The following is a 24,511-nucleotide window of genomic DNA, read 5'->3' as shown; positions in this document are numbered from 1 at the left end:
TTCTTGTTTGTCTAATATGACTTCCTATCATCTTGGTTTGTGTAAAAACCAAGCAACTGACCTAACAAACCAAGCATCTGTCCTAGTAAACCAAGCAACTGTCCTAGTAAACCAAGCAACTGTCATGACAAAACCAATCGATTGTCCTAATAAATCAAGCAACTGTCCTAACAAAACTAAGCAACTATCCTAACAAAACCAAGCAACTGTCCTGGCAAATCCATGCAGCTACATTATCAAAACACACAATGCATAATTTCTAATTCGAACCAAGCAACTGACCTAACAAACCAAGCAACCATCTTAACAAAAAACAAACAATTTCAATAACAAAAACAAGCAACTGTCCTGGCAAATCCATGCAACTATCCTATCAAAATATGTTGTCATCACCAAAGTTGGCTACCGAAGATGCTTAGTTGCCCATATACGGTCAAAAATATTATTTGCCGTGATTTCTAAGTGGTATATGACATACTTGCTTGATAAATTCATTAGTACATATAATTTAATAAAAGTTGCTTATGTTTAAAACTAAAGTTGCCTCGTTTAGGATCAAAGTTGCTTCTTTTTTAAAATTATCAAAACGTGCTCATATGGGATCTAGTTTTGAAGATCTCGTCGCGAGAAACCTAACGGTGAAAACGGATCTTTATTTCGACGCTCGGTTGAAAAGTTATTACTTTTTTTTAAATAAAACGGAATAAAGAGTGTGTCAGCACATGCATGCGCGTTAGTATCTCTTCCGGAAATTAAGGGACGCGGTCCCCTTAGCTCATATGGGATCTAGTTTTGACGAGCTCATCACGAGAAACCCAACGGTGAAAACGGATCTTGATTCGGATGCTCGAATCAAAAGTTATAGCTTTTTAAATTTTTTAAAACCCGAAAATTAATGCGCGTGGGTGCTTGACTGAGGCAGCGTGAGGTTGCAGGCTCATATACTTTCCTTTTTTGACATAGTAGGATGACGTGGCACATAGGTTTCCTAATATAAAGGGTATGCTCGGGCACTCCATCTAGCGCCCGCGCGCTGCCTATTCACGTCCTTTATTTTGATACGGAGGGAGTATATATAATGCAGTCAATGGTAATTTTGGGTGTGTGGCGACCAGAGTTGGATGTCTTCCTTGGCCACGTCCGACGGTGGCCTAGAGCATGTCCTCGGCCGTGTAGATTCGGCCAAGACTTTGATCTGGTACGCGGCTACTACAAAGTAAAACCATCACGTGATGGTGTTTCTTGTTTATGGGATGATGATCAGCCGCGTCATTCTTCTCCGGTGTTTACTTCAGCGATGGTGGAGCATGGCATCAGATGGCCACAATGGCAAACACAAATGTCACGGCGGATGTTTAGTTGGACACTGGTAGAAAAAAGCCCTTTAGTCCCGGTTCGCAACAGCCTTTAGTCCCGGCTGTGCAACCGGGACTAAATATGCGCGACTAAATACCCCCCTTTAGTCGCGCCTCTTACGAACCGCGACTAAAGGCTTTAGTCCCGGTTCTCGTGGCTGGTCGGGACTAAAGGCCCGTCCACGTGGGCGCTAGTGGTCCGTCGGGGCGGAGGACCTTTAGTCCCGGTTCTCGTGGCTAACCGAGACTAAAGGCCTCCTCCGCAGGTTTAGGGTTTTAGCCCCCCTAAACCTGGTTTCTTTTTAATTTGTAGTGTTTTATTTCTTTTATATTTTATTTTGTGTTTTATTTTAATTTTGATGAAGTTTCAGTACACATATTCTACGCTACTATATACATGCATATGAAATTTCAAACAAGAAGAATTCAAGAGGAATATATAATATATATTCAATCTCGGGTGACCATATACAACTTCGAACAAGTTTCCATACACAATTAGGATGGATGACCATATACAACTTCGAACAAGTTTCAATCCCGGGTATGCATATAAATTTCTTCGTCCTCGGTATAGTGTTCTCCTTTAGGATTGATGACTTCCCTCATGAAAAATCCTGCTAATTCTTCTTGAATTGGTCGGAAGCGAGCTTCTGGACTAAGCCTCCTCCGCAAGTTATCCGTCGCGTTCCGCACGCTATCCGATGCCTTCCGCTCAGAGGTGTGTCTCCGGATGTTCTCACAAACATAGTATCCACATAGATTGGTCCCCGGTGGCTGCTTATCCACATTAACTAACCTTCTGAAATCTAGCTCATGTTTGAATTCACCGACAATTTCTTCTGAGAACCGTCTCCAAATCCTACAGGGCAAAGAAAATTAAATGAATAAGGGAGTTATTAGTTACTTGATATTAGGAAATGAACGAAAGAGACCGATCGATATAGAGCTCAATGATTGAAAATAATTACTTTTGCAGCATTTTTCTCATGTCGGCCCAACGCTTTGGATCCGAATCCATAGAGTCCATGATTAGAATTCTGGAGGTGTGAAGTTCAATATTTAGCAGAATCCAGTGGAACCTGCGGACACGTTACATGCACAGTCATGCATAACTCATCGATTAGACATACCATGCATGGAGTAAACAAAAGAGAATGGGCACAAGAGAGAAACATTCACCCAAAATGGTAAGGAAATAGAATATGACTTTTGAGTTGATGCTTTCTAATAAACTTGTACAAGTCTTTCTCCACGTCTTCGGGGTGATGTTGTAACACATGTCCATTAACGATATGTGGGTCAATGAACCCAACATCATGGATGTTTCTTATTTTGCATTCCCAAATCTTCAATCTGCATAGTAGCGTACGCAACAATATAGTTAGGACTATATATATATATAGATAGATAGTGCAGGCAATGAAGAACGAGATGAGGTAGAAATAAATCACTTACAGAACGTAGCAACTCAGCATAGATTTGTCGAGGTCGCGCAGATTGAACAGCTGGAACAATTCACTCATATGAACTTGTACAGAGTACCGTTTGGTGTGATGCTCATCTGTAACATCCGCATAAACATATTCTTTGTCGGCCCATGTTATGAATTGCTTGTACCAACGTAGCAGATTTCGCATTTGTGGTGGTAGACTCTTTTCCCGCGCAGGCTCGACGAGAGGCCCATTCCGCACATATTGTAATGCTATCTCACATACTGGCGCATCCTCAAGGCCGAAGAAGGCACGAAGAGTCAAACCCATCTCGGACGCTTGTTTCATGGCACTCGCTACAGTCAATCCAAGTGCTGCCGCAGCTGCTATGATCTCGGGGTCCTCTTCCGGACCGGCTTTCACTATGAGCGGGGGGGGTCGATTGTTTCTTCTGCATCCCGAGCAGGTCAACTTGTTTCCCGCTTTTTTTACTTTCTTCTTTCTCCTCCCTCAATATTTTTGCTTGCCTACGAAGTTCATGTCCATAGTCGTCAGGCATATTCAGCTCGGCTTGGGACGGTGTCGTCAAAAAATCCTTAGCCCACTTCTTTTGCTTCTCAGTGAATACTTGCTTGGGCTCAGGCTCTTTTATCGCCTTCATATCCGCCTTCCATTTCTCATAATCAGCAGACGCGGCCAATTTGGTTTCAGCTTCACTAAGTTCCCCAGGCCTTGGGAGGAGAGGCTTCAGTGATGGCTCCGGTACCCTTGTGGTCTTAGGTACATAAGGGTCCGGGTTAATAGTCCAGGAGCGGGTTTCCTTGCTGTCCGCCTGCTTCTGCTTCTTCGCCGGAGGTGGATTGGGGGGCGTCGTACCCGCCGGAGGAGGATTGGGGGGCGTCGTACCCGCCGGAGGTTGTGGATCGGGGGACGGCGTCGAATGGCGTGAAGGAGGTGTAGGTGAACCACCACGACCACCACCACCGCCACCACCGCCACCACCACCACCATCGGAGGGGGGTGGACTTGCTAGCCTTGGCGCGTCGCCTGGAAACACTATGTACTTCTTTTTCCATAGAATGATCTGGCGCTTGACATCTCCAAGTCTTCTCTCCCCTTCGGGTGTAGGTTTGTCAATCTCCAGGTCCTCAAATCCTTGGACTATGTCTTCCACCGTGACACGAGCATAGCCATATGCAATGGGGTTGTTGTGGTGGAGTGCTCCAGGTGTACAGGGTAAAGCACTGCCGCTAGCTACCTTCGTGGAAACGTTCCCCACAGGATAATGCAGATCACATTCTTTCATCTCCTTTACATCATCCACGGGGTAGTGAGGCTCCGGTGCACGAATCTCGATCATCGGTGCACTAGCACCAGGCGGGGCATCCGTGGAAGCCACGCTGCTCTGCTGGCTTCCGCGATCCGCTTCATGATCTTCATGCGGCCCTGCAGCCGATTTTTCTTTTACTAGTTCATGCACGGTCTGCTTCAACTCATGGAGTTCCGATGCAAACTTCGTCATAAGATCTGCATCCCGGTCCGTCTTTCTCTTACGGCTTCTGTAACAGTACGGGTCATTGTCCTGGGAAAACCCTACTTTCCACGGGTCATGTGGGCCTTTCTAATCCAGGATTCAGGCTTTCCCGGGTTGTCCGAGCGTAAAATATTCTTGTGTTGCTCGAAGTACGGAGCCACCAAGCTGGAATTTTGCAGAACTGTGTGGTGTGCTTCAGTCATAGAATGACTGTCCGTACATATCGTTGATTTCCTTCCGATCGTGCCTTTTCCACTTAGTCTCCCCTCGTGCCGCGATTGAGGAATACCAATCGGCTTAAGGTCAGGAACATAGTCAATACAGAACTCAATTACCTCCTCATTTCCATAGCCCTTGACGATGCTTCCTTCTGGCCTAGCACGGTTACGAACATATTTCTTTAATACTCCCATGAACCTCTCAAAGGGGAACATATTGTGTAGAAATACAGGACCGAGAATGGAAATCTCTTCGACTAGGTGGAGCAGGAGGTGCGTCATAATATCGAAGAAGGATGGTGGGAACACCAACTCGAAACTGACAAGGCATTGGACCATATCGTTCTGTAACCGTGGTAGATCTTCTGGATTGATTACCTTCTGAGAGATTGCATTGAGGAATGCACATAGCTTCACAATGGCTACTCGAACATTTTCCGGTAGGAGCCCCCTCAAAGCAATCGGAAGCAATTGCGTCATAATCACGTGGTAGTCGTGAGACTTCAGGTTTTGGAACTTTTTCTCCGCCATGTTTATTATTCCCTTTATATTCGACGAGAAGCCAGACGGGACCTTCATACTGCTCAGGCATTCAAAAAAAATGACCTTCTCTTCTTTGGTAAGAGCGTAGCTGGCACGACCTTGAAACCATTCCGGATGCCGGTCATCTGGGTCTTTCAAAAGTTGCTGGTCCTGCCGTGCTTCCTTTGTATCATTTGTCTTCCCATACACGCCCAAGAAGCTTAGCAGGTTCACGCAAATATTCTTCGTAACATGCATCACGTCGATTGCAGAGCGGACATCTAGGACTTTCCAATATTCTAGCTCCCAAAATATAGATTTCTTCTTCCACATGGGTGCGTGCCCGTCAACTCCCCGCGGAACTGATTGTCCGCCAGGACCCTTTCCAAAGATGACTTTCAAATCCTTGACCATATCAAATATCTCAGCACCAGTACGTTCCGCAGGCTTCGGCCGGTGATCTGCCTTGCTGTTGAAATGCTTGCCTTTCTTTCTTACGTTATGATTTCGGGGAAGAAATCGACGATGACCCAGGTACACGTTCTTCTTACAATTAACCAAACGTACACTTTCAGTCTCATGTAAGCAGTGCGTGCATGCATTGTATCCCTTATTTGTCTGTCCCGAAAGGTTACTGAGAGCAGGCCAATCGTTGATGGTTACAAAAAGCAACGCTCGTAGGTCAAATTCCTCTCCTTTGTGCTCATCCCAGACACGTACACCAGGTCTGGCCCACAACTGTAAAAGTTCATCAACTAATGGCCTTAGGTACACATCGATGTCGTTCCCGGGTTGCTTTGGACCTTGGATGAGCACTGGCATCATAATGAACTTCCGCTTCATGCACAACCAAGGAGGAAGGTTGTAGATGCATAGAGTCACGGGCCAGGTGCTATGGCTGGAGCTCTGCTCGCCAAAAGGATTCATGCCATCAGTACTTAGACCAAATCTTATGTTCCTTGCGTCAGCTGCAAAATCTTTGAACACTCTGTCAATCTTTCTCCATTGCGTTCCATCAGCGGTGTGTCTCAACTCCCCGTCGGACTTACGGTCCTCTTTGTGCCATCGCAACGACTTGGCATGCTGTTTGTTCATGAACAGACGTTTCAACCGTGGTATTATAGGAGCATACCACATCACCTTGGCGGGAACCCTCTTCCTGGGTTTCTCGCCCTCAACATCGTCACCAGGGTCATCGCCTCTGATCTTATAACGCAATGCAGTGCATACAGGGCATTCATTCAAATTCTCGTATTCACCGCGGTAGAGGATGCAGTCGTTAATGCATGCATGTATCTTCAGAACCTCTAAACCTAGAGGGCAGACAACCTTTTTTGGTTCGTACGTACTGCCGGGCAACTCATTATTCTTCGGAAACATATTCTTCAACATTTTCAGCAAATTTTCAAATGATGAGTCACCTACACCTTCCTGTGCCTTCCATTTTACCAAATCCAGTGTGCAGCCCAGCTTTTTCAGACTATTATCGCATCCTGGATACAACGACTTTTTGTGATCCTCTAACATGCGATCCAAATTCTCCCTATCCTTGTCAGTTTCGCAGCGTCTCCGTGCATCAGCAATGGTCCGACCAAGATCATCAGCGGGCTCATCATGTGCCTCGTCTTCACCTTCACCTAACCCTTCCCCACCTTCAGCATCATCCTCCATGAAAGTATCACCGAAATGATCATGATAGTTGTCATCGATATCATCCCCTTCTTCATCTTCTTCCATTCTAACCCCTCTTTCTCCATGCTTGGTCCAACAATTATAGCTTCGCATGAAACCGTGCCGAAGCAGGTGCATGTGAACGTCTCTTGAGGAGGAGTAACCCTTCTGATTCTTACAGACAGCACATGGACAGATAATAAAACCTTGCTGCTTGTTCGCATTTGTCACTACGAGGAAATCTTTCAAACCCGTAGTGAACTCGCCGGAGAGTCGGGGACCGTACATCCATTGCCGATTCATCTGCATTATTATTATATAAAGTATATAATTAACCATCATGCATTTGTTAAACTAACTAGCTAGAAATAATACAAATTAAACAATGAACTACACACATGCATATTTTATCAATGACACATGAAAGGTTCAAGTTGCTAACCACGATCGCGGAGGAAAAATAAATGAGAAAGCTCAAGTGTGGCTCGGACACTTCATATCATGTTTGTTTCAGGCTCTCGGGCATTTCATCGAACACCTTGTGTGCATACGAGGAACCAAAAGCAAACCCACCACCCCCTTCTGAAAATTGTGAAGTGAGCTGAGTGAAGTGAAGTGAGCTGAGTCCTATATATAGGGATGGGCCTTTAGTCCCGGTTGGCCTGGCCAACCGCGACTAAAGGCCTTCGGGGACCTTTAGTCCCGGTTGGCCAGGCCAACCAGGACTAAAGCCCCTCCCGTCCGCCAGCTGTCGACCGAGCGCGCTGGGCCCAGATAGTTGGTCGCGGGTCTCCTCCCGAACCGCGACTAAAGACCCCTTTTGTCGCGGTTCAATTGTTTTGGGGACTAATGGGGGCGTATGGAAGCCGCTTTTTCTACCAGTGGGAGGAGCCGTCCAGCTTTCACTCATCTTGATATGTTTTCCTACATCTTAATATAGGCACGCTCGCCACGGTGTATTTTTCTAAAGTATCAAGTTAAATTTTAAAATAAGTTAAACGAATGATTCCAATTACATTCGTGGTATTGCAACTCACATGCCAACTATGTTCATTTGAACTATGTAGAGAGTCAAAATTAAGCAAACTAGTCTTAGCTAATTTTGGCTCTTTTTTTGACCGAGCTATAAAAGGTATTCATAATTACCTTATTTCTTTTCAAGTGAGGGTCGAGTCGAGCTCATTTGGCTCGCGCACATTGAAGACAAATATCGAATATCTACTGTGTTTTCGAGTTTTGTTAGAGTTTGTGTCTTACTCACGAAGGCGAGACGATGGCGGTTCCTTGAAGGTGGAATAAGATTCTCCCCGCCCAGCCCCCGTTTCGGTGGTGCATCTAGTATCGCTGGTGGGCGTGTGGAAGTGTGTCTCCAGCGGATCTGCCTTTGGTGGATTTGCTCGGATTTGTTCGTCGTTCGTCTACGTTTGTGTGTCTTCAGTTTGGATCTTTCTGATCTACGCTACTCTTCATAGGCGGCGCTTTCTGTTCTGGTGCGCTGGTCCTACGAGGCCTTAGCAGCATGACTTTTCGGCTGTCTACTACAAGTTTTGCCCATCTCTGGTGGGGGAGGGGCGATGACGGCGGCGCGTTTGCGGCTTGCTTCAGTGCTTGTAATCGTCGCTAGGTGGCCTATGTATCTGGATCTAATTTTATTATTTTTTGCTCTCATGGTTGGAGATGAATATATCGAATGTTTTCCCACAAAAAAAGGTGTATGTGTACGTAGTCATTCGCACATAGTCATTAATGCGAAAATAATTTCAAGAGCAAGCACCCAATCAATTTGGAAACCAAGTCACTACTGCAATTATTTATCTTGACAAATAATTACTTGTGAAATTTAATAGGTCCATTTAATTAGGGATTTTTTGCGCCAAATCAATTTAAAAAATGAGTCATTAATGAAACTAATTAATTTGGTAGGCAATTAATTAAGCATGCAGATAATTTGTACTAGTAGGCATTTTTCCAATTAGACAAACAATTAATTAATTTGGTAGGCAGTTGATCGTGCGGAATAAATTCAAAATCACTCGTGGCTGAGGATAGTCAGCAAACTCTCGGTGACGTTGGTACTGCCGGTAAGCTCTCAGCGACATGGCTGACCAACGCTTGCCAACATGGACAACAACCACCAATTGCTTGCGGCATGTGCGACCAAGCGTTAGCGAAGATGGATGACGATCATGCTATGCAGGATGTCCACATGCTGAGGGTTGCCGAAATGTTCGTGGGGAGGTCGATGGTCAAGCGCTCGAGGATGACCAAGCGCTGACAGTCGAGGGCTTGATACGATATGGACATGAGCGTGCGTATGAAAAATAAAACCGACCACAAGTCCCTTAGGCAAGTCTCAAATTAAAGAGGTTTTTCTTATTATTGCTTCGGCACTTCAAATTATTTTCATGCGATCAATGATGCATACAGTTCCTTACAAATTGAATATTTCCACGGAGACGCAAATATTATCCTTTCAGTGAGTGTTTCATGGCTCCATAAACTTTTCTCGCCTACATGACTCTTGGTGGTGGTGGTGGCCGTTCAGACGACGGCGGCTCCGGCACTTCCGATGGCGGTGGAGGACTATGATGGCCGCATTTTATGGTACATTCACAATGAAGTCTTTTAACAATCCCTTTACGTGAGCAGTAGCCGCCGGTGAAGTGCTCGTGGTGGCACACCTCCACGCATTTCCTGTTGTTGCATGAGCCACGATAAAGATGGCTTGGGGAGTGGCATATCCGGGGACGGGGATGAACGCCTCCGCACCTGCACCACAGAATTATAATTTTGTTTTCAGCACAAGAATGGATGGATCTTTTCAAGTAGCAACAGGATGGGCGTGTGGTGTGGCGTTGGTATCTGCACTTACCGTGGGACATGATGAGCAAGCCCAGGGCGAAGGCGGCAAACAACTGTGCCCTGTTGAACCCCATGGCCAACACGAACACGATTAGGCTTCGCTTTGCTTTGCTTGTGATGGGATGGGATCGATGTGAACTCATCCGCTTGCTATTTATAGAGGTTCCTTCGAGCTTGCATTGAATGTCTGAGATGGATATCGATCTGGGTATCCAAATGTTGGATATACAGGCATTAGTACTACTATATAGTGTATAAATGCAAGTGCATCCAGTAGTGTATTGGTACATACATACTGTAAATGTGTGATATCCAAATGTTGGATACGGGTATTTTTGACTGCAAGTAGCAGGTGTTCTACTTTTTCATTGACTACATACATGATCACAGAAGGGGTAAGGTGGGCAGCCGATCCCAGAAGTTGATCACATGGGGCAGCAAGATGATATGGGGCCAATTCCAAGAAAGCAGCCAGTAAGAGTCTGTTTTGTAAAAAGCAGTCAAATATGGAAATTGATCTTTCCCTCAGGTTAGATTTCCCACACCGTTTCAAGGTGGGGTTGGGCGATTCTACCAAAGAGCTGGGCATCATAAGCTGACTAGGCAGAGTACACTTCACAGTCAGAGGTAGACCATTAATCGAGTCTTTAACAAAGAAATGAGCCGTCCCTAAACTGATGCAGAGGCCGGGGGCTTTCTTCTTTTTTTTAGAAAATGAGCCGTCTCTAAACAAAGTCTGATAAAGTGATAAAGTTCATCTTCGGAGGAGTTCCTATCAAAGAGTGGTTCCTACGGTGGCCCCTCGTCCTACATCCACCAGAGATAGTTGTCGACAGAACTCGTGAACTGTATATACTGGAGTATAAATAGTCCAAAACGTGGAGAGAATGCAAGTCGGGCCATACAATGATAATTCCAGCGATACTCAGCAAAATAGAATACCCCTCTACTAAAAAATGAAAGAAATTGGTACTCCCTTAGTACATATTAATTGAAGCTCTTTTAGTACAACTTTGTTGTACTAAAGCAGCATCAATTAATTTGGATCACAGGTAGTACAATATCTTATGATAAAAATCTGAATAGGATACACATAGAGAAATAATGATTTTCAGGAAGCATTTTCTTCAACTTTTTAGGAAAAAAATAGAAATGAAAGTTATCAAAAAAAATTCAAAGTTGGCATGGTGTCCATATATTGATACATGAGCTTGTCATAAAAATCTTACATGATTCAAAACTAAGTTGCTTAGAAATGACCACTTTTGACCTACATATGACAGCATTTTATAAAACTAGCCAAAAATATCGACTTTATCAAAAAAGTCTGAACAATTCTACATACACGTATTGGACAAACTGGGAAAGTGACAACTTAGTTGGCCCAATAGGTTTGAACTTTGGGCAGATTTCGTTGATCGAAATCACATGACTAATATAGTGTTATCTTCTTACACACTAAGTCAAATACGTACATCAGGCTTTTAATTACAAATCATAGCACTACACAAACATAATACTGTAGAAACAGATTAACAAATTTTCCAAACTACAGACCTACATGACCCGGGTGTGCCTCTTCTTCCCCTCCCGATCCTCCATTTGAAGCAGACACTTTTTGAAGTTGATGATGCACATCTAGATGTCATACGCCGCATACACATCCTTGGCAGTATACTACACCTGGTTATCGTAAAATGGCATGTTCGGCCAATGTCGGTTCTCCTTGTTCGAGTATAATGTCCAGCCCTCTTCCATAGATCGGTCTTTTGGTTGCATTGGCTAGAGCATGCACTTCTACATGGTATCAGAGCCAACAGGTCTTGAGTTCAAGACCCGCCTGGCGCAATTAAATTGCAGCCTACTTTCGATCCATATTTAGGCATGAGGGAGCCACGCATGAGGATAGTGTTGACGTATAAATGCATTGCCTAGTCTCTTCCATCAGATCGGTCTGATGGGTGAACTGGTTAGGTGCATAAGCTTGCAACCAAGTGGTTAGGTGCCCCCGCTTCCGCTACCCACTAGGTTAATTACTTGTAATTGAGATAGGGACATATAATATGCAGATGAGTTGGAGGTAGACAAAGGCCACCAGTGCACAGTTAAATTTCCATCGAATTAGCCACGGATACGAGGTAGGGTAACCGGCTAGCAAAACGTACCGCACCAAGCCATTCCGTCTAGTCTAGAAAAACAGGTTGCTCTCGAGGAGTCCATCGAGAAGGAGGATCGACTCCGTGGCGGTGGCGTGTGGCGGGAGAGCATGGCAGCAACGAGCAAGAGTGGCGATGCAGGATGAGCAGGAGGGGGACCTGAGTGGATGTGGCGGGAAGACAAGGGCTCTAATAGGACATGGCACATGAGTGTGCGAAATCATGGCAAGGAAGACTATTTAGTAAAACCGACCATAATTCCCTCAGGCAAAGTCTCAAATTAAAGAGGGTTTTCTAATTATTGCTTTGATACTTCAAATTATTTTCACATGATTGCATGTCCAGTTCCTTGAAAATTGAACATTTCCATGAAGACGCAAAAATCAGTCAGTAGTTTAAACGATGGGCAGGACGTCCGTGTTGGACATCGGTGAGCTGGACATGATCCAGGCTAGGATATAGTGGTGGTGCGGCGGCCGGAGGCCGGTGGGGCAGAGCTGGTGGAGTACATCAAACGGGCCGGTGGTTTGTGCTGAAAAAACCGAAGTGAACTGAATAAAAAAATCAACCGTAGTAGTTAATGTTTTTTTGGAAAAACTTCCGATCTATTCATCTTCAATCATGGTAGTACAACGAACACTAGAAATAATAAAAATTACATCCAGATCCATAGACCACCTAGCGACGACTACAAGCACTGAAGCGAGCCGAAGGCGCGCCGCTGTCATCGCCCCTCCCTCGCCGGAGCCGGGCAAACGTTGTTGTAGTAGACAGTCAGGAAGTCGTCGTGCTAAGGCCCCATAAAACCAACGCACCAGAACAGCAACCGCCGCAGATGAAGAGTGTAGATCAAAAGGATCCATCCTGAAGACACACGAACGAACACGAACGACGAATAGATCCGAGCAAATCCACCAATGACAGATCCGCCGGAGACACACCTCCACATGCCCACCGATGATGATAGATGCATCACCGAAACGGGGACTAGGAGGGAAGACCTTTATTCCATCTTCAGGGAGCCGCCGCCGTCTCGCCTTCCTGAGCAGGATACAAACCCTAACAAAGCTTGAAAAAATATATATAAACGAAGCCCTCCCACCGGCAAGGGCTGAGATCCACTCCGTCTCCATGGCCCTAAGGCCACCGGAGACGGGACGGACCGGCGCCGACGCCGGCAGGAGGCAGAAAACCTTAGTTTTTTGGAGGCGGCGGCTGCCTAGGTCAAAGGTGGATTGTTAACCGTAGTAATTAATGTTAGGAGTATAACTGTGTTTAAAATAGATAAAGTGAGGGATAGAATAGGTTTAAAAACATGTATGACAATGCCCTCTACTTCAAGTCCCTCACATATCTTATATATGCCCTACATAAGCATCTGATCAGTTTCATAGATTATATTAGTTCTTATATAGATTAAATATTCACAATTTTAAAATTCCAGACAGATCCAATCATATTAGGTCGATTCTTCCCTATTAGCTTTCCCGCAAAAAAAAAAGTTTTCTTCCCCGTTAGCTACGAATAAATCTGGCGATCCTCAAAACGGTGAAACCAAGCAGTGCAAAATTGACACCTGACGTGCATGGCGGCACTACAAGGTTCGTTTCTCCTCCGATGGGGCGAGCGTGTAGCTTCTTCGACATCCAACTCCAACCCAGGAGTTGCGTATTTTTCAACAAATGGTGGATTTATTGGCTCAAACAGGAGCATCAAGAGGATATAAACCCATAGAGCACACGCTCGACCTCTGCATAGCTAGGGTGTACACAGTCAACACAAACGCACGCACCCAAAAACACGCCGGCAAATAGCAAAGTCATATAAGACCAAAGCTATGTGCAGGCAAAAAAAACCAAGATGATCAGATATGTGATCGGCAAATTACAACAAAGACCATGTCCGCACCAACCATCTCATGACATCACATAGACGATGAGGTTCTTCGACAGCAACGCCTTCAACAAGGTAGCGACACTCAAGCGTCGCCGTCACCGGATCGAACCACCAAGGCCAGAATCTAGGCTTTCACCCCGAAGAATCAATCCGAACATATCCGAGCAATGCCTTCAACAAGGTAACGACATAAGAACATCGCCATTGCCAGGTATAACCATCATCTGGTCAGACCTAGGCTTTCACCCCGGAGCTCGTGACCAGGTGCTTGATTAACACCACCATCGAAGTCACTCAAGTGTTGTCGCCATCACTTTTCCACAATTCCAGCAGTTACATGCAGTCCGGCGCAACTGCACAACCATCCCTCTACACGTCAAGTCATCGTTGATAATTTGCATCTCATCGCCAAAGTCAACCACTAGATTTTGGAAGATCTTCCGATTGCCATCGCTGTCATGAAACCGTACGAGATCGTTGCAGCATAGTCTGCAGTTACTCCACTCGGCCGATCAGATCTGAATCATGATCACCAAGCCATGGACCGTAGAGACATCGACCGGTCTCGCCACCGCGGTCAACCTCCCGGTCTCGGCATAGAGCCGCCGGTCCGGTTTCTCAGGACATGGCCAAAAACTAGCCGCAGTCCGAACCACCACCGGGCCTTGGGGTTGATAGAGGACTAGATCAGGCTAAACCCGCCAGATCCAGCCGAACCGGAGGCCATCAGCGAAATCGAACCGAGCTATAGGGCACCAACCAGATCCTCCACGCGGGAGAGCGCCGCATCACCGTCGCCGCGCGGCACCGCGCCAAGCGCCAGGCCGCCACGGACAGGCCACGGCCAGGTCCGTCATACCAGCCGGCCGAGCCCGCCGCCATCACCCAGCGAAGCTGTCACGCCCCACGGACGAGCAGCGCACAAGCCCAGCCGCTGCATCTCGCCCAGCCAGGAGGCAACGAGCGCCTCGCCGCAACCTTCTCGCGTCAGATCCAGGCCAACCCCGCCTTCCAGCGCCCGCCGAAGAAAGACCCCGTATACATGGACGGCATTGCCGACCACGGCGCACTGCGCCACCCGCGTCCTAAACGTCATGTTAAACCACGTGCATCGCAGGGCTCGATGAAGCATGCAACAGAGACACTCCCCTATTTCTAAATATAAGTTTTTGTAGAGACTTCATATGAACTACATGCGGATGTATATAGACATACTACTCTGTATATATTAGGGTGTAGATTCACTTATTTTGTTTCGTATATAGTTTATATATATATAAGGCCAGTACTAGGCGCCGGTCGACCGGCCCAAATTTAGGCCGGTCGCCGCGCAGCCGCCCGATGCACGCGTCTTGGACCACAGAATTGCCTCGCGCAAGTTCCTTCTCTTCTCGCGAGTGACGCCAGTCGCGCATGTCCCCTGCTTGCTAGTTGTTCCCCCCGCGGCCTCCCGCCTCTGGCTCCATGGCGCCGGTCGTCGGCTCGCAGTCACCGCTCGTCGGCGCAGCTCGCCGGACCCCCTCGCCGGCTCGATGATCGCATCGCTCATGCCCCGCGTGTGTCTGCCCCCATGTAGCAAAACACGCAGTCGGTTCCAGCAAAAAAGCCTGCAGGTTGAAACATCCTCGCTAGTTCGTTGCTTCAACCGTAGCCGTCACCATAGCCAATCCCAGCAAAATTGGGTGCCGATTCCAGCAAAATTGTGTGCCGGTTCTAGCTTTGCCAATTTCGTTGCTCCCCTGGCACATCTTGCGCGAGGGAAGGAAAGCGGTCGCCATGGCCGTGCTATTGAAGAAGCCAGTTCCAGCAGAATAATTTGCTGCTCCCAGCAAAATACTTCGTTGGTTCCAGCAAAAAGATGAATCCAACAGAAAAACAAAAAGAAAGGCTGGTAACAAAAATCAAATACGGTAGCAGCAAAAACAAAGGGCGGTGGTAGCAAAAATTTGAAACTCGTTTTAGCAAAATCAAAGACGGGCAGTAGCAAAAATCAGAAGGATGGTTGTAGCAAAATCATATATGGTAGCAGCAAAAATTGGAGCTGGTTCCAGCCAAAAACACCCCCAATTACAAATCCTTGCAAAAAAATTCACTAATTCCAGCAAAACAAATCCTAGTTGTAGCAAAAATTGACGCTGATAGTAGCTCTTGCCGAATCCGGTTGAAGCACCGCTCTTCGCCGGTGGTAGCACTCCGCCTCGCCGGTTCCAGCATGCCCCCGCACCTCGGCACGCCGGTCCAAGCTCTAGGCACAGCGCGGTTGTGGCACTCCGGCACCTCCGTTGTCGCCCCGCATCACACCTCGCCCTCGTGTCTCCCTTGGCTCCGGCCAGCTTTCGTCGGGACCCCCGGCAGCCGCAGCACCAGATTCGACAGCAAAACCACCGCCCAAAAAACACAGCACCTCCCTCCCCCCGGAGTCCTCGCAGCAGCACCTGCCTCCTCTCGATTTACAGCAGCGATTGGTGGCCATTGTGCGCAACGATGGCTGTGATTTGTGAGGAAGATAGGGAAAGTTGCGGCGTCTTGGTCAAATCGATAAGAGAAAGGGGAACGGCGACACGTGATGAGGTATGTGGCGAGAGAAGAGCACCCGTGGGCCCAGTACATGTGCGCGAGCGACCGGCGGAACAGGTAGCCGGTCGACCGGCTGCAAACGTTTTCCTATATATAAAGCTCTAGAAAGACTCGTATTTAGAAGAAGGGAGTAGATGGCCCCTTGCACCACCGACGCGCCTGCATGCCCATGTGCTACTTCAAGCCAGCGATGGGATGGATTTGGCTAGCTTCAGGTATGCATCTCCGAGCACCACCACTTTGGCTGTTCGTCATCCAAATATCCCTGACTGCCGTCCCTGCTGCTTTGTCGACCATCCGCACAAACGCAGCGCGACACGCACCTCCTCTGCTGCAAAAGGCCGAACACGGGACGGCCCTCGACTTGGTGAGTCGACCGCACGGGAGGGCGAACTTCCGCATGCTACATCAACACCAACATCAAGCTGGATTTACAGTCAGCCGAACATCAACATCCCACTGTACGACTACATCGATCACGGCCAGGAAAAAACACTTCATCGAGAGAACATTAACAAGAAGCGACTCCAATACGTACCAATGTACCATCCACACGCCAGGCAGTGTGAAACGAATGCGAATTCTTCATCGACTTCTGTGGCATGACACGGCGTTGACACTTCGTCGCGACAGGGGGGCCCTTCAAATGGCATCATCGTCGACACGCCGCTGCAACGTCATCGCCGACACATCATTGACAAGGTATACATCAAATGGTCTTCATCAGTGCCGGAGCTAGGGAAAAGGTTCAGGGAGGGCTAAAGGAAAATCATGAAAATATTTCAAAGTTGGGGGTGGGGGGTGGGGGGGGGGCACTGCCCCTAGAAATCAACCGCCATTGGTCTTCATCAACATCTTCGTGAAAACACCACCGCCGTCCATCCACAAGGTGGACATCTCCAGCATCCTTTGATAGACACGACTTCGATGATGGCAATAACCGCGGCACGACGGCGGTAACGACCGCATCATATACGATGAGACGACTACATTGGCATGGCGTCACTAAAGTGACGACCCCTTTCACAGTCACACGGTTCTGCCAAAATCGATGTGTACTCGATGGGTTTCCTCTGGTCCTGAAAAAACCAGTGAACTCATCACCGACGGCACCCTCTGATATCCACAGGGTGCATTGTCCACTACTGTAGCTCCGTCATTTACAACATAGCACATCTTTTTACAGCTCCGTCATATACAACATAGCGCATTTTTTTACGGCTCCGTATTTGTGCGGCATCATCATCCACAGCGTGTCAGCGTCAATATCATCGACATGACTACCTCGACCACGGCTACATCATGATCGGCTACCTTGACATCGACATACAGGACAACATGTACAATTACTCATCGACAACAACTCCAGGCAACATCGTCCGCGCTGTCACTAGCGTCCACGCCACCTCCGTTCTGACTGTTGGGGGTAGAGGAGAGACAAGAAAGGCACCAGAAGAGGACGCAATCACCGCCTTAGGTGACACCACCATGGGTAATTTAACTATGGTAGTTGCAGCTGATGATATGGCGGATGCAAGTGTTGTTGATGTTTACAAAATACAATCGGATGTCAATTCGCTAAAGAAAGAAACGTCTCTGGACGGGCATTAAAAGAGAATAATTACATGCAAGGTGACGTGCTAAATCAAGACAGCAGCTATGCATGTTATATTGACCAAGCTCGTTTTGGCAAGGAGAAATCAACGTTCATTAATATTTGGAAAGAGAACGTAACCTACATTGATGCAAAGGAACAAGTCAGATGTGACATATTTGGCTCAGTCAACAACGTCAAGGAAAAATATTTATTTCTATTCTGGCCAGTTCCACGTAGAGAAGGCTTCTCAACTTGGCAAGACTTCGAGGCTGCTAGTACGAGATTTTATGTCATTGAAGGACACGGGCTGGGGTCCTCCTTCAATATTGTTCGGTCTGTTAGCTAGAAAAAAATTCAATCTAAAATGTAAAAGGATTGGAGTCTTTTATTTTAGTACTAGTTTATTTTCTTTTCAAAGTCATGTGCGTGCGTGAGGGGTTAGGCTAGAGTCAAGTCGTTATTTAAATCCATGGTGCGTGGATGTAAGAGTTAGGTTATATTTTGGTATGAAATAAACATATGTTTTTTTAGGTAGACACCCCAAGGTTTTGAGGTAGCTTTAGATAACCTCTTTGTTGCGATTTCTGCGAGGAAATTGTTTTGCGCGTGAGGTGCCGTCGTCTAGATTGTTTCTCTCGTGCTGAGCCGCAAGGTTTTTTTTTCGAAACTGAGCCGCAAGGTTCAAACCCTCTACTTCGTGTACATCGCGTGCGCAGGCGAGAGGCTACTGCTGCTAGAGGTGGAGTACCGTGAAAGACCGGGCCGCTATAACAGATCGAATCTCGCCACGAGGTTCAGTTCTTATCATTAGGTGCCAACCCATAAGAGACGCAGTTGATGATGGCACCACAGAGAAGACGATAGAAGCGCAAGACTTCAAATTCAGTCGCAATCGTCTGCTTCACTCCAGCTACGACCGGGGGAATGCTAGAAGTTAACTGTGTTTAAGATAGATATAAAAGTTAGAGATAGAATAGGTTTAAACATGTATGACTTGCACTCTTCTTCAAGTCTCTCTCCCTCGCATGTAATCCTATATATGCCCTACACAAGGGTCAGACAAATACACACGAATATTAGCCGTTCTATATTTTCTGCAATTAACCACTTTACGTTGCAAGCCAAGTGTTCTCAGACAAATACACACGAATATTAGCCATTTCATATTTTCTATAATTAACCCCTTTACGTTGCAAGCCAAGTCAACACTGAAACTTGGAGCCACCAGTCAAAACAGAAGAAAAAAAGGGTTAAAAAGTGTCAGCAGTTTGCTTAAATTTTGTAAAATTGGGATATTTTTTGGTTAAGTAGGGTATAATCTTTCACAAACATAAAACTAAAGGATAAAAATGGAATTTATTTTTGTATATGTACTATTAAAGACGAGTGTATGTAGTTGTTCGCACTCAGTCATTAATGCGTAAACAATTTGAAAACCGAGCGCCAAATTAACTTAAAAATCAAGTAATTAATGCAAAAATTTAGCCAACTAGTGAATTATTTGTGCAATTTATTGGGTTCATTTAAATAGAAAAATTCACGCCAAAATAATAATTTAAAATCAGGCAATTAATGCAATGAATTAATCGCGTGACATTTGTGCTAAAAAAGTTTTGAAATTGAGCGTCGTATCAATTTGGAAATCAGACAGTTAATAAAATAAATTAGCTAGCACTAGTAGAAAACAGGGCTTTGGTCACACAGCAATATTCACATTAGTCCCGGTTCAGTCACGAACCGGGACTAATGTGAGCATTGGTCCCGGTTCGTGCGGCTATGGCATTAGTCCCGGTTGGTGCCACGAACCGGGACTAAAGGGTGTGATGCCCGTTAGTACCGGTTGGTGGCACCAACCGGTACTAATGGGCTTTGAGGCATTAGTACCGGTTCATGGCACGAACCGGTACTAAAGGTCCCATTTTCAAACTCTACCCCCCCCCCCCCCCCCCGTGGACCGCCTTTTCAGTTTTAGAAAAAACAAAAGAAAATGATGGAAATGTCAAAAAAATAAAATAAAATAAGTTTCCCATGTGATATGTGGTCTAGTTGTTGGCAAAATTTACAAATATGAATTTCGACTTTATTTGCAAAATCTCTCTGGAATTTGTAAAATGGGCATAACTTTTGCATACGAACTCGGATTAAAAAGTTTTTTATATGAAAAATCATCTACTCGAAAAGTTACATCCGAATTTAACTAGGGGAACCCCGTTTAACATTTTCAAAATCCTCAAAAACCTAACAGAAAAAAAGATACGGGGCTTTTAAGATCTAGAGGCAAAAAAATTCAAACTTACTAGTGGGAAACTTACTAGTAACAGAAAAAAATATAGTTTCAAATTTTATATTTGGAAAAAATGTGGTCAAATCTGGTCAAACTGTGGTCAAACTGTGGTCAAACTTTTTATTCTAGAATATTAGTGTTACTAAATAATTGTTTCAGTTTTTTTGAATTTTGGTCAAATCTGGTCAAACTATGGTCAAACAATGGTCAAACTAATTATTCAAGAAATATTAGTGTTACTAAATAATTATTGTTTTTTAAAACAATAGTTTCAAACTCAAACAGTGAAATGTGTCACTTCATGCTCAAGCTAAATTCCTGAGGGTTAATAGGATTGACATCTTAATATTGTCAGGAAAACAACAAGTGCAAGACTTGGAAACGAGGGAGAATAGAACCCGGAAGTTAAGCGTGCTCAGGCTGGGGGAGTGGGAGGATGGGTGACCGTTCGGGAAGTTAGATGATTTGGAATGATGAGGGATGATTAGAGATTAGGGGATAAATTGAGCAGTGATGAGGGGTGGTGATTAGAGATTAGAGGTTAAAATAATTCAGAAATTTGAAAATCAAAAAAAAAATCAAACTTTTTAAAAAAAAAATCATAAAATTTCCTTTGGTAACCGGTTGGTGTTACCAACTGGGACTAAAGGTGGAGCTCCACGTGGCCGCGGCCTTTAGTCCCGGTTCGTGTAAGAACCGGGACTAAAGGGGGAGGCATTAGTAACGACCCTTTAGTCCCGGTTTTTGAACCGGGACTAAAGGCCCATACCAACCGGGCCAAAAGCCCCTATTTCTACTAGTGTAGACAAATTAATTACTTGTTCATTCAATTATGTCCATTTAAATAAGGATTATCCACATCGAATCCGTTTGAAAGTCGAGTCATTTATGCAATTAATTAACTAGATGGTGAGTTAATTAGACTTGCTGATAATTAGAAGTAGGGATTATTTTCAATTAGGCTAACAATTAATTAACTGGGGAGACATTTAATGATGTTGAATGAATTTGAAAACACTAGCAGGCAATGACGGCCACAGGCTCTCGCTGACGCGTGTGACTGCCAGCAGGCTCTCATTGACATGTCCGACTAGCGCTTGCTAACATGGACAATGCCATCATGCGCTGTTGACATGGGCAAGCAAATGTTCGCCATGATAAATGATGTCCATACGCTGATGCATGGTTGCCGAAACATTCGCGAGCGAGGTCGACGGTCACATCGAGGACGACCCAGCGCTGAAGGTCGGGAGCTCTGATCGTGCCTTCGAGGAAGACCATGACCATTGAGGACATTCGGTAACATGCCGCCACTCTTTAAATATTATTAATCCCGTAGCAATGCATTGGTATTTAGCTAGTTAAATTAACATACTCCCTCCATTCGGAAATACTTGTTGAAAAAATGAACTAAAATACATCTAAATAAATCGATTGCTCCGACAAGTATTCCCGCACAGAAGGAGTAGCAATTATGTTCATTCAAGCTATCTTGAGTCAAAATCGAGCAAACTAGTCTTCGCTCAGTTTCAGCTCTTTTTTGACCGAGCTATAAACAGTGTTCATATATAATTAGCCTACTTATTTTCATATCGACCTCGAGTCGAGCTAAGTGGCTCACACGCCTCAAAGATAAATATCAAATTCCATTAATACGTCACAGTTACGAATTAGATACGATAATGCGATATTGACTAATAGAACATCAGTGTGCGAAGTCATGGCAATGGAGACTTTAGTGAAACCTGCCACAATTCTGTCAAACAGAGTCTGAAATTAAAGAGGTTTTTCTTATTATTGCTTCTGTACTTCAAATTATTTTCATACGATCAATCATGCATGTCTAGTTCCTTATAAATTGAAGATTTCCATGGAGACACGAAAATGATCCTTTCAGTCAATGGTTCGTGCCTCCAGAGACTTTTCCCGCCGGCATGACATTTGGTGGTGGTGGCCCTTGGGATGGCGGCGGCTCAGGCACTTCCGATGGTGGTGGAGGACTATGGTCGCACCTTATGGTACATTCACAGTAAGGTTTTCTTTTTCTTCTAATAAGGTTCTCATCCATCAGGTCACGGACAACCACTTTACGTGAGCAGTAGCCGCCGGTGAAGTGCTCGTGGTGGCACACCTCCACGCATTTCCTATTGTTGCATGGGCCATGATAAAGATGGCTTGGGGAATGGCATATCCGGGGACGGGGATGAATCGCCTCCACACCTGCACCACAGAATTATATTTTTGTTTTCTGCACAATAATGGATGGATATTTTTAACTAGCAACAGGATGGGCTTGTGATGATGCCATGATGGTATTTGAACTTACTGTGGGACATGAGGAGCAAGGCCAGGGCGAAGGCAGAAAACAACTGTGTTCTGTTGAGCTCCATGGCCAACACGAACACGATTAGGCTTCGCTTTGCTTTGCTTGTGATGGCATGGGATGTGATCGATGTGAACTGATCCGCCTGCCATTTATAGTGGTTCCTTCGAGCTTGCATTGAATGTGTGAGATGGATATCGATGAGGGAATCCAACTGTTGGATATACAGGCATTAGTACTACTATATAGTGTATAAATGCAAGTGCATCAGCACACACATACTGTAAATGTGTGATATCCAAATGTTGGATACGGGTATTTCTATCTCATTCCCTTTCTCATTTTTACCCCCGGTGAAGAGCGTCTAATCAACGAGCGCACCTTCGGGAGCCTCCCAAGGGTCACTTGAAGCGCTCTCATCCGCCGCCACATGTCGTGCTCTGGGTGTTTTCTTTGGATTTTTTTTTTTGCACGCGTTTTGGGCTTTTAGATGATTTTTCTTGGTTTTTTCAGCTTTTTGGTTTTTCCCGACCTTTTTTTAGGTTTTGGACCACAAAAAAATTGACGCAGAAAATGTGTTTTCTTTCTTCCGGGAGAGGCAAGAATTTACTTGTCGTGGAGGCACGGATTTGCTTTCGCAAGGGGCACGGCCGTGCTTATCGGAAAGGGAAAAAATGTGTTTTTTCCGTGAGCGGCACAACAGTGCCTCTCGCAAAAGGGAAAAACACACTTTCTTTTTGTACCACGAGAGGTAAGGATTTACTTTTTGTAGAAGTACAGATTTGCTTCTGCGAGAGGCACGGCCGTGCCTCTAGGAAAGGAAAAAATATTTTTTTTCTTAACTTTTCCTTCCATGAGTGGCACATATTTACTTCTTGTGGAGGCACGGATTTTCTTACGTGTGAGGCACGGCCGTACCTCTCGCAAAAGGGATAACAAGCGTGTTTTTCCCTATCACGAGAGGCACGGGTTTACTTCTCATGAAGGCACGGATCTGCTTCCGCGAGGGGCATGGTGGTGCCTCTTGGAAAGGGAATAACGTAATCCCGGTTCGGGTTTTTTCTATCTTTTTTCATGAAAAAACATTCGTCAAAATCTATCAACACGGGATCTAGTTTTGAAGATTTCGATGCATGGAATCCAACAGTGAAAACAGTTCAAGATTTGGACGCACAGTTTGAGAGATAAACATTTGAATAAACAAATCTAAAAAAACTCCAAGGTTGCGGCGAGTGGCGTATATGCAGTGTGACACTAATGGCAACCTGGGAAGACGGGGAGACCTTTGCAAAGAGTGCTCTTTAACTAGTGATTTGGGCTTAATGCGATGGTATCCAATGCATACTCAATATTTTTGCAGAAAACTTTTAGTATATATGCTCCCATATGCATTTATATTAAATAAAATGAGGCAACCATATGCATTTATATGGTGTATGGCACTATGGCAATCTATTTGTACAACCCAGGGGGAAAACGAGGAAGAAAACGATTTGGCTCCCACCTGGGCCAACAATGCTAAATGGGCTGCTACCATGCTACAGTCTAGACTACTTCTAAGGGGTTGTGTCTTGGCGGATCCTATTTGGCGCATATGCGCCCGTTCGCAAACGGGCGCCTGAAGTGCTCCCGCGCTGGGCCGGCCCATTAGTGTTTCCTTTCTTCTCTGTTTTAATCAGCAAAAATACATGCATGTCTCAAGAAAAAATACATGCATTAATCGTGATTCGAACAAGGGTCCTCCCTCTCGCATTACAGCAGGTGTAACCACCACGCCAACTCGCAGCATCAGCTAGGATTGAACTTCTTCTTTCGTTTCACTCTTTCCTTTTACCTTTTTCCTTTTCCTTTTTAATTTTTTTTCTTTTTTCTTCTTCCTAGTTTGATGAATTGTTTGAAAATACATGAACTTTTCTTTAAATCGATGAGCCTTTTCTGAAATTCCATGAACTTCTTTTCAAATCCATGAACTTTTTCAGATTTGTGAACTTTTTTTCAAATTCGATGAACTCTTTTCAAATATGATGAACTATTTTCAAAATCGATGAAATTTTTATAAATTCGATGAAATGTTTTCAAAAAA

The 24,511-nt window shown here is 45.3% G+C and overlaps 1 protein-coding gene and 1 long non-coding RNA gene across 2 annotated transcripts; both read right to left on the bottom strand.

The window, feature by feature from the left end:
- Positions 1-9,089: 9,089 nt before the first annotated feature.
- LOC123075376 (uncharacterized) lies at positions 9,090-9,712 on the bottom strand. The gene is made up of 2 exons (XR_006436122.1): positions 9,606-9,712; positions 9,090-9,502 (listed from the first exon to the last, which is right to left on the bottom strand). It is a non-coding gene; the product is annotated as an uncharacterized lncRNA (long non-coding RNA).
- Positions 9,713-21,813: 12,101 nt separating this feature from the next.
- LOC123075375 (major pollen allergen Art v 1-like) lies at positions 21,814-22,547 on the bottom strand. Its single transcript, XM_044497998.1, has 2 exons — positions 22,432-22,547; positions 21,814-22,325 (listed from the first exon to the last, which is right to left on the bottom strand). Exons 1-2 carry the CDS (start codon positions 22,493-22,495, stop codon positions 22,003-22,005), a joined length of 387 nt encoding a protein of 128 aa, XP_044353933.1. The 5' UTR covers positions 22,496-22,547; the 3' UTR covers positions 21,814-22,002.
- Between the last annotated feature and the right edge of the window lie 1,964 nt (positions 22,548-24,511).

This window comes from Triticum aestivum, chromosome 3D (genome assembly GCF_018294505.1).
Source record: "Triticum aestivum cultivar Chinese Spring chromosome 3D, IWGSC CS RefSeq v2.1, whole genome shotgun sequence".
NCBI classification, from domain to species: Eukaryota; Viridiplantae; Streptophyta; class Magnoliopsida; order Poales; family Poaceae; genus Triticum; species Triticum aestivum.
Note: the sequence above shows the minus strand (reverse complement) of the source record. Positions and strands in the feature narration are given on the sequence as shown.

Excerpts from the sequence above, each read along its gene's own strand:
- LOC123075375 (XM_044497998.1), bottom strand. The coding sequence starts at position 22,495 with ATGGAGCTCAACAGAACACAGTTGTTTTCTGCCTTCGCCCTGGCCTTG. Across the intron at positions 22,326-22,431 it reads CTTGCTCCTCATGTCCCACA|GTGTGGAGGCGATTCATCCC; the intron begins GTAAGTTCAAAT and ends TCTGTGGTGCAG.